At 44.6% G+C, this 13,094-nt stretch overlaps 1 protein-coding gene across 8 annotated transcripts in view; it reads left to right on the top strand.

Moving 5' to 3' along the window:
* Positions 1-1,151: 1,151 nt before the first annotated feature.
* Positions 1,152-13,094, top strand: part of msi2a (musashi RNA-binding protein 2a) — a 218,608-nt gene continuing 206,665 nt past the window's right edge. For 3 of the 8 annotated variants that reach the window (XM_053646212.1, XM_053646210.1, XM_053646209.1), the window contains exons 1-4: positions 1,156-3,150; positions 3,569-3,609; positions 3,858-3,939; positions 6,171-6,255. In XM_053646212.1, coding sequence (XP_053502187.1) covers positions 3,089-3,150; positions 3,569-3,609; positions 3,858-3,939; positions 6,171-6,255 — 270 coding nt within the window. In that variant the 5' untranslated portion in view covers positions 1,156-3,088. Of the gene's footprint in view, positions 3,151-3,568; positions 3,610-3,857; positions 3,940-6,170; positions 6,256-13,094 lie in introns of all 8 variants that reach the window. The other 5 variants (XM_053646207.1, XM_053646206.1, XM_053646213.1 and 2 more) reach the window with 5 other exon arrangements.

The following is a 13,094-nucleotide window of genomic DNA, read 5'->3' as shown; positions in this document are numbered from 1 at the left end:
GATTACTTTCCTGAAACAGCAGAATCCAGAGTGTTTTACTCCTCTTGAATCTTTTTTTTTTTTATCCAGTTATAGTTACACTGGTATAGGTAATATTGTAACATGACCTCAAAACAACTTCTTTCCTGTTATCGCTTACGCTATAGCAGCTATAAACAGTCGCTCCATCATAAGACGCTTTTTTTTTCTTTCTTTTTCTTCTTCTTCTTCTCTCTTTTGAAATGAATTAAAGCTCCTTCAGACCCCTTCCGTACATGTCACATAGGCATCTCCGTCCAGAAAATGTCACCGTCTTTGTTAAATAACAAAACCCTTTTTCATTTGTACGAGTCTCCGATCGATGCGGATCGAAGTCCCTGTGAACGAGCCGTTACTATAGAAACGATAGCGTATTAGAACGAGGAAGCATCGCCACCTCACAGGGTTCAGTCCTGAGCTCAGGTTACAGCGTCTGCGCATATCCTCTTCACGTCTGTATGAGTGTCCTGTGGGTTTCTTCCTAAGTCCCAAAACACATGCACAGTGCCCCGCAAGAGACAGGGATCCCATCCTGGGTGTGTTCCCGTGATAGACTACGGATCCACCGTGACGCTGACCAGGATAAAGCGTTCACGGTACCGATTTTAATCATGTTTGATCAGAAGTCGGTCGGGCCGCAACACTTCCGGTCTTTTTGAATTTGTTCATAAGTTTGGCGCGTGACGATGTGCTCGCCGCGTTTCCTGTCGGAGTCCATCGCAACCTTGCGATCCAGCCGTGAGAATGATTTCAGTACGCTCTTCTACTGGGTTCCCCCCCCACGGTTACTCCATACATCTGAGCACTTCCAAAAAACCAAACAAGGACAGATTTGATCAGTGTTGTTGTTGTTGTTGTTGTTGTTGTTGTTGTTATTATTTCATGATTTGTTTTGGGTTTCTTCATTCCCATGGCGATTTGAATTGAATGGACTGAATATTACGTTTTGAAGTTTGTCATGTGCATAGAGAGTGCTTTAAGTGTCCATGTACAATGGCACTCCTATACAGACACAGTGCAGAAATGATACATGAGCTCTTGCGTAGTACAGAAAAGCAGCTGTAACTGCACACAGCGAACACAGAACACAAACCGTGCACGATTACTGATGTGCTTTAAGCAGGTAAACGTGATCATGAACTATAAACACTGTATGCGGATATGACGCATGCAGTACACGGAGCGTCAGAGTCCGGTATCAGTCTATCTATCAGTCAGAGTCCAGGGTAAATGTGCATGATAAAGTGCAGTGCGCGGGAGAGAGAGTGGGTTGTGCCTGTGCTGGGGGTATTACAACATTAAACGTGTACTGCAAACGGAATCTGATCACAAGCATTCTATCACTGCTGGGGAAAAAAAACACAATAGGAACGCTCATATCATTTGTAATGGTTTTATTGGGAATTGTGTTGGTTTTAACGGGAACTCTCATATAATTTTGTAATGGTTTTATTGGGAATTGTATTGGTTTTAACGGGAACTCTCATATAATTTTGTAATGGTTTTATTGGGAATTGTATTGGTTTTAACGGGAACGCTCATATAATTTTGTAATGGTTTTATTGGGAATTGTATTGGTTTTAACAGGAACTCTCATAATTTTGTAATGGTTTTATTGGGAATTGTATTGGTTTTAATGGGAACTCTCATAATTTTGTAATGGTTTTATTGGGAATTGTATTGGTTTTAACGGGAACACTCATAATTTTGTAATGGTTTTATTGGGAATTGTATTGGTTTTAACGGGAACACTCATATAATTTCGTAATGGTTTTAATGGGAACGCTCATATAATTTTGTAATGGTTTTATTGGGAATTGTATTGGTTTTAATGGGAACTCTCATAATTTTGAAATGTTTTATTGGAAATTGTACTGGTTTTAACGGGAACGCTCATATAATTTCGTAATGGTTTTAATGGGAACTCTCATATAATTTTGTAATGGTTTTATTGGGAATTGTATTGGTTTTAACGGGAATGCTCATATAATTTTGTAATGGTTTTATTGGGAATTGTGTTGGTTTTAACGGGAACTCTCATATAGTTTTGTAATGGTTTTAATGGGCACTCTCATAATTTTGTAATGGTTTTATTGGGAATTGTATTGGTTTTAACGGGAACGCTCATATAGTTTTGTAATGGTTTTAATGGGAACTCATATAATTTTGTAATGGTTTTATTGGGAATTGTATTGGCTTTAACGGGAACGCTCATATAGTTTTGTAATGGTTTTAATGGGAACTCATATAATTTTGTAATGGTTTTATTGGAAATTGTATTGGTTTTAACGGGAACGCTCATATAGTTTTGTAATGGTTTTATTGGGAACTCTCATATTATTTTGTAATGGTTTTAAAGGGAACTCTCATATAATCTTGTAATGGTTTTATTGGGAATTGTATTGGTTTTACCTGGAACTCTAATGGTCCTACTGGTAGTGTTACCTTCTGTTAGATGCATGTTGTGTAGCGTCTAGTGGATACCATTAAGAAACAATAAAGGTAATGGTTTTAATGGTTGTTAACAGTTGATGGTTTGTAATGGTATTTGCAGTGGAAACCATTACTGTGATACTGAACAACTATTGTTGTTTTTGTTTTTTTTAATAAAACGTATAAATAAAGTAAAACTTTTGGTTTGTCTGATTTTTTTTTGTTGTTGTTTTTTTTGTTGACCGACAGGGGGCGTGGTTTCCGGAGTCGTCGTCCTCTTCATCAGAAGGAGGAGAGTTGTCGGTCTGACGTCAAGCACGCTGGCCACGCCCCCTCTTTCTGGCCGTTAGAGGGCGGGGCTGGGAGCAGGAGGCTGAGCCTGATCCCCACGTGTGACGATTTTGCCTTCCCGCTTCGGTAATATTCCTCCTGCGCTTCTGTTTTGCGCCTCGTCCCACTCTCTCTCTCTCTCTCTCTCTCTCGCTCTCCCTCCCTCCCTCCCTCCCCGTTCTGTATGTGTGTGTGTATGAGAGAGAGTCAGTGTGTGCGTGTGTGTGTGTGTGTGAGTGTGTGAGAGAGAGTGTGTGCGTTTCGTAGTTTTACTGCCCTGTAGTTTTTTTTTGTGAGACAGCGCGCTATGGATGGAGACGGGAGCCAAGCCACGTCCGGAAGCCCGAGCGACACGCAGCATGACCCGGGGTAAGATCACCGCTCACAGCGGCGCCTGGGACTTCTGTCCTTTTTCTTTCTTGGGCTGTTTGTGTGTGTGTGTGTGTGTGTGTGTGTGTGTGTGTGTGTGTGTGTGTACACATTTTCTTTTTGTCGGAGTGAAATGAAAGCGAAGAGACAGTGGCTCCGACAGCGTCCCCGTTAGTCCTTCCGGATACACACACACACACACACACACACACACACGGCGGCTTTGTTTGATTACTTGCTTTCTTTAATATTTCTGGATATTTTGTGTCACCACAATGCAACTTGTATCTCTGTTGTTTAAGAATGATTAATAAGTAATCGTTAACCGCTCAGAAACATGGCCGATCTCGCACCTGGAACTCACTTCTTTCTCTCTCTCTCTCTCTTTCACTCTCTCTCTCTTTTCTTCTTCTTGCAGCAAAATGTTTATCGGTGGCCTGAGCTGGCAGACCTCACCAGGTAAAGCATGACCTTTTATCTTTTACCTTTCTATCTGTAGAAAGCCTGGGGTTCAGATATATGACAGGAAATTATAAATGGAGAGAGAGAGAGATTTTCTGTTTATCCCGGAGTCCTCTATTCGACCCCTGCGCGCGCACGGCACGGCACAGAGGGGCGCTTTTTTACGCGCAGCGCTAGAATGACTGACCCGCTTATCCTCCTTCTCCTCTCTTCTCCTCTCTTCTCCTCTCTCTGATCGCCCGCAGACAGCCTTAGAGAATATTTCAGCAAATTTGGAGAGATCAGAGAATGCATGGTGATGCGAGACCCCACAACCAAACGCTCAAGGTAAACATTATTATTATTATTATTATTATTATTATTATTATTATTACTGGAAATAAAGCTGCTGCTTCTTTTGCACGAGCCAGCCCTGACCCCATGCTGGAGGTATTATTATTTAAGTCTCATGTTGCTCCATGTTGCTCTGGAGAGAAGCTGCTGCTACTTTAATGCAGTCTGACATTGACTTGCAACCTTGCATTGTAGAGGGGTTGTGTGTGTGTGTGTGTGTGTGTGTGTGTGTGTGTGCGCTGCCCTCCTTTCTGCACATGCAACATGCCACAGCTGAGCCCCCAAAACAGTATATTTACACCGTCCTGCAAGGGTTGCCAGGTTTGTGGTGGTGTTTTTTTTTTTTTTTTGTGTGTGTGTGCAGAATAAAAGGTGCACCATGCACCAAAAACTCCAACTTTTTCCATGTGAAATTTAACACATGCACACCTGGTGTGACTTAAAGAAAAAAAGATGCTCTGATTCCTTATATGTGTGCTGTAGAAATCTTATATATATATATATACGCGCAAGATTATTTCCCAAGACGACGCAGCTTAAAGACGACCTGAAATTGAAAACCGTGGCTTGATCACGATGTGTATGTGCACGACCGGTCAGTACAAAAATGTATTTATTTATTTTTTCTCCGTTATCGTCCATCGAAACGCTGTGAGCCAATGTCGAGTGAAATGAGATATCTGTATATCTCATTTGACGTTTCACTTTATGTAAAGAGATCAAATGATGATTGATTATTTTTTATTTTGGTTCACGTTGCCTTCGAACGCTACTGTGAAGTCTGTGATGTGAGATGATAATTCTCCAATTCTTTCCAGCGCTTCTTTACGGAGCCGAAGCATCTCTTGAAATCATTTTCCGTCGTCTTTATTTCGCGTTCGTTATATCTGGTGTCTGGCACGTTTATTTTGGCACTGTGATTGTTAGTCTCGGCACTAACGCACCCGGGCATGAAGAGACGAGCCGGATCAGGTCCGTCCGAGCAGGTGAACGCTGTGCCAGATTAAGTGGGAATTATCATAAATCTGGCAACCCTGGAGTCCTGCCTCGTGTTTCACTGGCAGTCGGAGAGCCGGCCGTGCAAAAGCTGCTGCTCTAATGCAGTCTGACAGTGACTTTGGGACTGTATAGCAACTGTAGTGTGTGTGTGTGTGTGTGTGTGTGTGTGTGTGTGTGTGTGTGTGTGTGTGTGGTGTCCTCCTTTCCGCACACGCAGCACACACCGAGCAGAGCTTCCTCAGAGCTGAGCATTGATAGCTGCTATATTTAAAGCATCCTGACCTGCTCTGTGTTGCACTGACAGTCACATCAAGGGGAGGGGAAAAAGCGGCCGTGCAAAAGCTGTTGTCTAATGCGAGCTGACGTGTGTGTGTGTGTGTGTGTGTGTGTGTGCGCTAGGGTTGTTATGTTGTCACAGTTTCACGGTTAGTCACAGTGTCTCATCGTATGATTACCTCACCGCTGACTTTTTTTTTTCCCCCCAAATTCATTCTGATTCGAATGCATTTTTGTCCGTTACGTCTCCAAGAAGTTCATACTTGGATTCCTCCGCACGGGGGGTGGGGGTGGGGGGGCTCCGAAAACTCTTCGGCTGTCGTTTAATCCGCCGCTGTCGTAAATCATACGCGACGTTTCCCCAGATCGAACACACGGTCGAACGTGGCATCGAAGACCACGACTACACGCGTCACGAAGCGATCTGGTTTCATCTAAGCAGCACCGCACGCTCGTACGCTCGTCCGATTTGTAATCGTTTTTACATTTTTTTTTTTTTAAATTTTATTTTAGCCGTTCTCTCTTTCAGCATGTAACAACAACGAGATAAATTCTGACAGTGCGAGAGTCCCTTTATTGATAAGTCACACACACACACACACACATCTGTCTGAATAATTAACGGGTTTGATGTGTCGTCTTAACGTTTTGTTTAATTTTCACCACTGGGTTTTTAAGCTGTCCATTAATGCTGTGAAACTGTGATGTGTATATATATATATATATATAATATCTGAGACTGTTACCTTACTGTGTAAATTTAAAACCGTAACACCCCCGCTGTTCTTTCCTCACATGTAAACCCTGCCAGGGAATATTCCTTAAGGCAAATATATTGCTCCTGCTCACCATGATAAATGATGAAATGATGCAGTGATGAAATGTCTGTCTCTTCTTCTCCCCCTGCTCACGGTCTCGTTATGTGCTGTGTGTCTGTTTTTGTCCCACAGAGGCTTCGGGTTCGTTACGTTCGCTGACGCGGCCAGCGTAGATAAAGTCCTAGCTCAGCCGCACCACGAATTAGACTCAAAGACGGTAGGTTGGCGCTGTTTGTTGTTTTTTTTTTTTTTTTTGGAAACATTTTTCACTTGTGTGTTGTTTGCTCTCTTCCTCATGTGCATGTACACACACACACACACACACACACACATCTTATGTCGTATCCTCTGTGGATATCTCGCATGCGTGCACTTTGCCGTTGCTCGGACGCGTGATCATCAAATAAACCGAATCTGTTAATGAAGAATACTTTTGTGTTTAATCGCTGTTCTGTGTATATACGCGTACACACACACACACACACACACACACACACACGGTTCTGTTGTACACTTCGTACAGCTACGAAACGCATCACTGACGTATGAATTCGCTCAAAGTGTCGCTTCAGTGAGCCAGAACATCTCAATACGGCTGTTCCTGTCGGGTTTCTTTTTTTTTTTTTTTCCCTGTTTCTCCCTCAGAGGGAGGAGCTAAGAAGCAAGGAACGGAAAAGAAGGGACGCGGCTGAAGAAATAAGAAGGACCCGGGTCCTCGTCGGCTAGCTTAGAGTCTGCGTGTGAACAGCTCGGTCTGTCAGAACTTGGTGTTTCTCGTGGCGTCTAGACTGACGCGGTTATGCACCACGTCCTCGTGGAGTTAGAAATGCGTCGTCTCTCATCGTCCTCTGTTCTTCCGCCCGGATATAGATGCTGCGCTGAAAGACACCGACGCGTCCCCCTGACTTTTACACCCTGAAGTTTATCAGCTGTCGCTCTTTGGGTTGTTAATTGTCGTCGCTTTTGGCGTGTAAAAAGCTTGTCGCTTCTCTGGGCTTGACCCGGCGTCTTATTTTCCTTAGTGTTTATTAAGGAACAGGGTCGTCAGGGTCAATCGGGAAAAAAATTAACGTTCTTCACAAGAAGAACGTTAAAGTATATAATAGATAGTAAGAGTATTTCTTTATTTGACCTTTATTTAAAGTGATAGAGCGGTACTAATCACTAACAGATGATCGGATGTCGGAACCTTCGGCTTTTAATCTTGCACCCGCCCTAGAACCTGTCCGGGATCCAGCGGCGCACCGCCCAGTCCTGAAATTATTCTACGAATTCGGAGCGTCGTTTCATAAACACGCTGGAAAACACGCCTGGGGGCTATTAGCCGAGAACATTTCATCGCGTTTTTAATACTTCTTAACAGCTGACATTCACATAATTGGAGCGTCCAGCTGACAGACGCTGTGCCAGTGTGTTTCATGGGGGCGCCAATTCATTCGAACTCTCGCTAAAAAAAAAAAAAAAAAAAAATCAGAAACGGAGAAAAAAAAAAAAAACGTTAACGGACGGCGGGGTGTCCGAGCCGCACGCGTTCGGCACGCCGCGTCATCGGCGGTTTAAAAGCTCTGAAATGCCAAATGTGAAGAAGCGCCCGCGGTCCTCCGGGGCGGTAAACGCAGGATGAATAACGGCTGCGCCGGTTTATGAAGGGTAACAACACGGCACTGTAAGGATGAGGAGATAAGGACGTGCCGAGGGGTTAAATCTATAGTTGTGTAGTGTCGCTATAGCGGGTTTTATTGAATTATTTAATAGTGTCACTACTGCGGTTGCGTCGTGTGCCGTCGAGCGTGGGCCTGGCTGAGAAGACGTGATGTATCGGAAACCAATCCTGGGTAGAGTACACACAACTCCAGTTCATCCCAAAGGTGTTCAGTGGGGTCGAGGTCAGGGCTTTTAAAGAAGTGTGGGCTATTTATAACTTGTGCGAGAATGAGAGAACGTCTCGATGTCCATCGCCGTATGGTCCATCCATCCATCTGTCGGATATGATCAGTCGATCGTGTTCAGTCCTGTCCCTTATTAACGTTTCTCCTTTTTGTCATATACAGTGCCAGTCAAATGTTTTTTTATTTTTGATTCCACCCCCCAACAAACACATGCTTCCTCTGATACGTGAAGTGAAACGACTGCATCTTTCACATACTGCTGCTCATGCGGCGTCGCAGGGCGGAGTAACACACTCGGAGGGGGGGAAAAAAAAAGAAAGAGTGCTCTCTTTCCCATACCTCGCGGACGAACACGATTGGCGAGTGAAGCTGTGATTGACAGGAGGGAGAGAGTGTGATGCCCCTCCCACTCAGGACTCTAGTTTCCTATTACAGCTCACCCCCATGTGTGTGTATTCCTTACAAGAACGCTATCAAATCAATCTAGGCAGAAATTAACTGTGTGTGTGTATCTATGTTTATGTGTGTGTGTGTGTGTGTGTGTGTGTTCTCGCAGAGTTTAGCGCAGACGATAAAAGACGGGGTCTGATCTTTAACCCCTAAAAAAAAAATATCAGATATTATAACGGCTTTTCTTGCTAGCATCGACTCAAAAAGGGTTAAAAAATAAAATTAGCAGAGAGAGTGTGGCGCTTTTCCAAGTAGGCACAAGAGTCAGGTGTGTTTAATCAATTTCCCACACACACACACACACACACACACACACACACACACAGGAATAATATAAAATATACAGAGAGATAGAAAAGTCTAACAAACGTGCAAATCTCTGCAGGATTTCTAGCCGGAGATGATTAAGTAACAGCTGTACCAAAAATAAAATGTGTGCACAGCAATAAATAGGCGGAGTGTGGAGTGTGATCCCGAGCCCAACACACATGCACACACACACACATACACACACACACACACACACACACACACACAGTGTGTGTATTTCTGTAACGCAAATCGCTGAAAGTTTAACGTCTGTAGAGCCAGACTCACTTTTTGTTGAGGTCGCAAACATGAAGACCTTATTTATTTATTTATTTATTTATTTATTTATTTCCCCCCCACTTTTAGAAGATAACGTAATCGTAAACCCGTGTGTTAATTTTAGCGTGTTAATGCGCTTAACTATCTGTCTAAATCTTGAAATATATCATGGTATTAAACTTTAATACCGTATAATCATCATATTTCTAGAAAGCACAGGGTGTTGTTCAGACTGTGATTTCGTGATCCTGTCCGTAGCGTCGTTTGTTCTCTTCGTCTTTAGTTGAAAGTAGAGGCGGTGTGGTTAAAAAAAAAACAAAAAAAACGAACATCGAATGACGCTACGCCAGCAAACACACCTCCAGGCTTTTATTTACGTGTACACAACGTGTAAGCTTACGGTCCCCGTGAATCGCCTTTGAAACGTGCAGCGTCGTTCGACGTGTTGACGTAATTTCCCCTGAAACGGGAAGTCAGGGCGGGACGTATCGAGTGGCTCCGCCTCCTTTTTAAATAGTCAATAGCGTTTAGCTTTCCTCACCGACCCGGGTCGAGCCGTACTTGACGGTTCGATTTTTCTAGCGCTGGGGGCGGGACACTTCAGATTCTACAGCGCATTTGATTGGACAGAGAATCCGACGAGTGCAGGATGATGTCGTCGGAAATTGTTGATCCGTATCGGTGGACGAGAGAGAGAGAGAGAGAGAGAGAGAGAGGGGGCTGTCAATTTTGAATACATGCGTATGTTTTCCAATATGTTGCGAATGTTGTCATTGTTTTGGAGCGCACTAGCTTATAGATAACCTTAAGGCGAACATATTCGTAATAAAAGCCGCAAAACCTCCATTTTCATTTCATGGGGACTTTAAACATCAGCTCCGTCTCCAATCACCCGACGACTCGGGCCTGCTTCTCGTTTTTCCTGCTTTAGGACGTGGCGTCCATCCCGGTTTGTCTGTCTGCTTTGAATTGAAGTTAGGAGCGTGGCGGCGGCGGCGGTGGCGGCGGTGGTGGCGGCGGTGGTGGTGGTGGTGGTGTTGTTGTTGGAAGTGCACTTTCTGTTTTCTGTATCAAAGAAAAGAAAACGAAGGGAAATTGCTCCAAAGCGGGTTATATGATTAAAGACGTGGCGTTGACCTCTCATTTTGTCGGCATGGCTAACAGGAAGCCATGTCACGTACATGTACACACACACACACACACACACACACACACACACACACACACAGACGCATAACAGGAGAGGTTTAGTTAGATGTCTGCTAGGATTTGGCCGCATTAAGAAAGACAAGAGTGTTATCATTAATTTTTTTCCTGAGCCTGTTCTACGTCTCGGCGATGATCCCGGGGCCGTCGCTTCTCCTCAGATTCCTTCCGGCTTTAGAGCAGCTAACAAATCACGGCTAATTTAGCCGTTAGCACGTCTGAAAGTATGCATCGGATGTCCCTTAAAGTCTCTCAATAGAAAAAATAAAAAAGGACGTTGTGTCATCGATCGATCGATTGAAGTATCGTAGCGTTACTTCTTTACCTCTGGGCTTGCGCACACTTTTTTTTTTTTAATAATATTTAAGAGATATGCTTTGATTTTTTTTTTTTGTGTTAGATTTGCAAGTCTATCTAGCTGCTGTGATTTCTGATATATTTCTCTGAAAGAAAATGGAAATGTGAGATTTATATCGGGCTTTTTTTTTGATGTATGATGTAGTTTTATCGGTTCTTGCCTTCAGTCATGGTCACTTTTTGAAAAAAATTCGTCTCGAGTTCAAATCCCAGCACAGGGCCGCATTCGAACCTCGGAGTGTCCCGAACGGTGCTCTGCTCGGGTTCTGTGCGCGGACCGGGTCCTGCCTCGCTCCTGATTTTTTTTTTTTTAGGATTAAATGACTTGCCAGAGGAAGGCTTGTGAATGTTAGTGTAATACCTGGGAGCGGCGAGATCGCACGTCGCAGAACAGATCAGTTGAAGCGAGCAGATGGGCTCGCCGTCTTAAACAGAATCGCAGCGCGTTACGATGTCGAGCGTGATTACTTGAGGACGGAGCAGGCAGGATTTCGGGCAAAATCTTCAGGATCGAGGATGAAATTTGAAAGCAGCGTTGCGCGGTTGGACTCGTATTTAGAAAAGACGGCGTCAGAATTCTGTCGGGAAGTATTCATGCCAGAACCGAGGATCATGGGTATCACTGTTTTTTTAAAAAAAAATTCTTTTAATCTTATTGTAACCACTTTGAAACCGTGCGACATTACGGTAGCTTGACGAACAAAACACACACGTGATGTGGTTTTCGAGCCGCGTCTCGATACGTGAAGGACCGAACCGCTGGCGGGTTTTTTTCATCACGATTTGAAGCCACGTGATTCCGGTTTAGGTTTCGAGTCGACAGCTTGGACCGATTAACTCCAACACTCGAGAGATATATATATATATATATATATATATATATATATATATATATATATATATATATATATATACGCTCAAAATGAGCAAACGAGAGATCATCGTCAGGAAGAGAGCAGCAGGAGGAGCTGAAGGCTGTCCTGACACGCCCTCAGAGAGGGAGCGCAGTGGCTTCCTGCTGCAGGTTCGTGTGTTGTGGTGTGTGTTTGTGCGACTGTTGGGCTGAATAGCCGGAACTGAAGAGAAAATAAACGCCGTGAACATCTTTAGACGCTCTGTTGACTCTAAATGGTCCTGGCTTTGGCGTCGAGTTCCCCCGGATATCTCGTTTGCACACACGGTTGTTTAGTTGCCTGGTTCTTGTAGGGGCAAGTTGTAGACAAGTAAATGCAGTCAGGAATAAAACCAGCGTTAAACGTGTTTTTCGGATCCGTATTCTACAGGAGAGCGTCGTAGTTCTCGGTCTCAAAGTCCCGAGCGACTGTAGGTCCGTATCGTCGTTTTGTCGTAGTCTGGCAGCGCGTCATTCAATCCACAGATCAGTCCACGTTCACGTGAAAGAACACTTCTTGTGTTCTCTTACTATCCGCGTCGGTCCAGAACTTCCTTTTCCGTGTGATGATGAATGATGAGGATTTTGAGGAGAGTTAGCAAAACTCATAAAACCGCAATCAAATCTTTGCAAATGTATTTCCATATTCATACGGCGGCGGCGTCCGAGTTTTTAAACTCGCACGCTCTTGCGCCAGACGCTACAGCATCACCGCCGCGCGGCGTCATCGTTTTTTTTCTTTCCCCCGCACCAGATCGTGTGACTCGATAGTTTTGAGAGAAACTCGACGAGCGCTACGGTGCGGCGCCGGACGTCAGAAAGTCGAAAGGTGACCGTTTATTGTTTCGTTTCCCCCAGCTCACGCAGACATGGCGATCCTGAAAAAAATCACGACAGGTGCGAAGAGCGTCGCGTTCTGACAAGAGGTTCCAGAAACGCGACCGCGGGCCTGTTCCGACGGGGTTAAATTTACATATGGATCTGGAGTGTTTTGCATTCCCATCATTTGCAGGCGCGCCTCTGTGGTTCCTGTCTTGATGGGCCACGTCGGTGTTATTTCTCCCTTCTCCTCTCAGGGAAAAAAAATAAATAAAAAAAGTGCTGTTTTGTTTTTTTTGTCGTTGTTTTTCCTCAACCAGCTCTGCATTGTCTAACGTTAGTCCCGTCTGGATTGACACGTCAATGATTTTTGCAGGCTGTTGCTACGTCTTGCGTTTGAGGGGGGGGAAGAAAAGTTTTTTGCCTTCTACTTCTTGGCATACTTAGTTACCTAGCGCACGTATCCCCTTCCGTGCATTCTTTTCGGAAGAGCCTCTCGACAACTTACTGTACTCCGTCTCCGTACCGCCGTACACGCCGTGATGCAACCGAGCGGGTCTGTCGACGAATGGTACTCCGGACGTCACACGGCCGCCCGGACAGCGCTAACGTAGTCCGAAGCGATCCATGCGGATCGTTTCTTACGGATTATAACCGGTGGCGCGGATCGCCAAGGTGAAGTCGGATGGATTGCGTCGTCATTCGTCCGTCGGTCGTCTGTGGGCGTCTGTGAGGTTATGCGTGAAGAAGTGCGCGAATGGAGCCGTCCTGCGAGTGTGTCGCGCCGTCCCCGCGATGTAGCATGAGGGCGCACGCGCTACCTTCACCCTCCCCCAGTTGCTACCCGTCGTATGA

This window comes from Ictalurus furcatus, chromosome 16 (assembly GCF_023375685.1).
Source record: "Ictalurus furcatus strain D&B chromosome 16, Billie_1.0, whole genome shotgun sequence".
Classification (NCBI taxonomy): Eukaryota; Metazoa; Chordata; class Actinopteri; order Siluriformes; family Ictaluridae; genus Ictalurus; species Ictalurus furcatus.
This window is presented reverse-complemented; position numbering and strand designations above follow the sequence as displayed.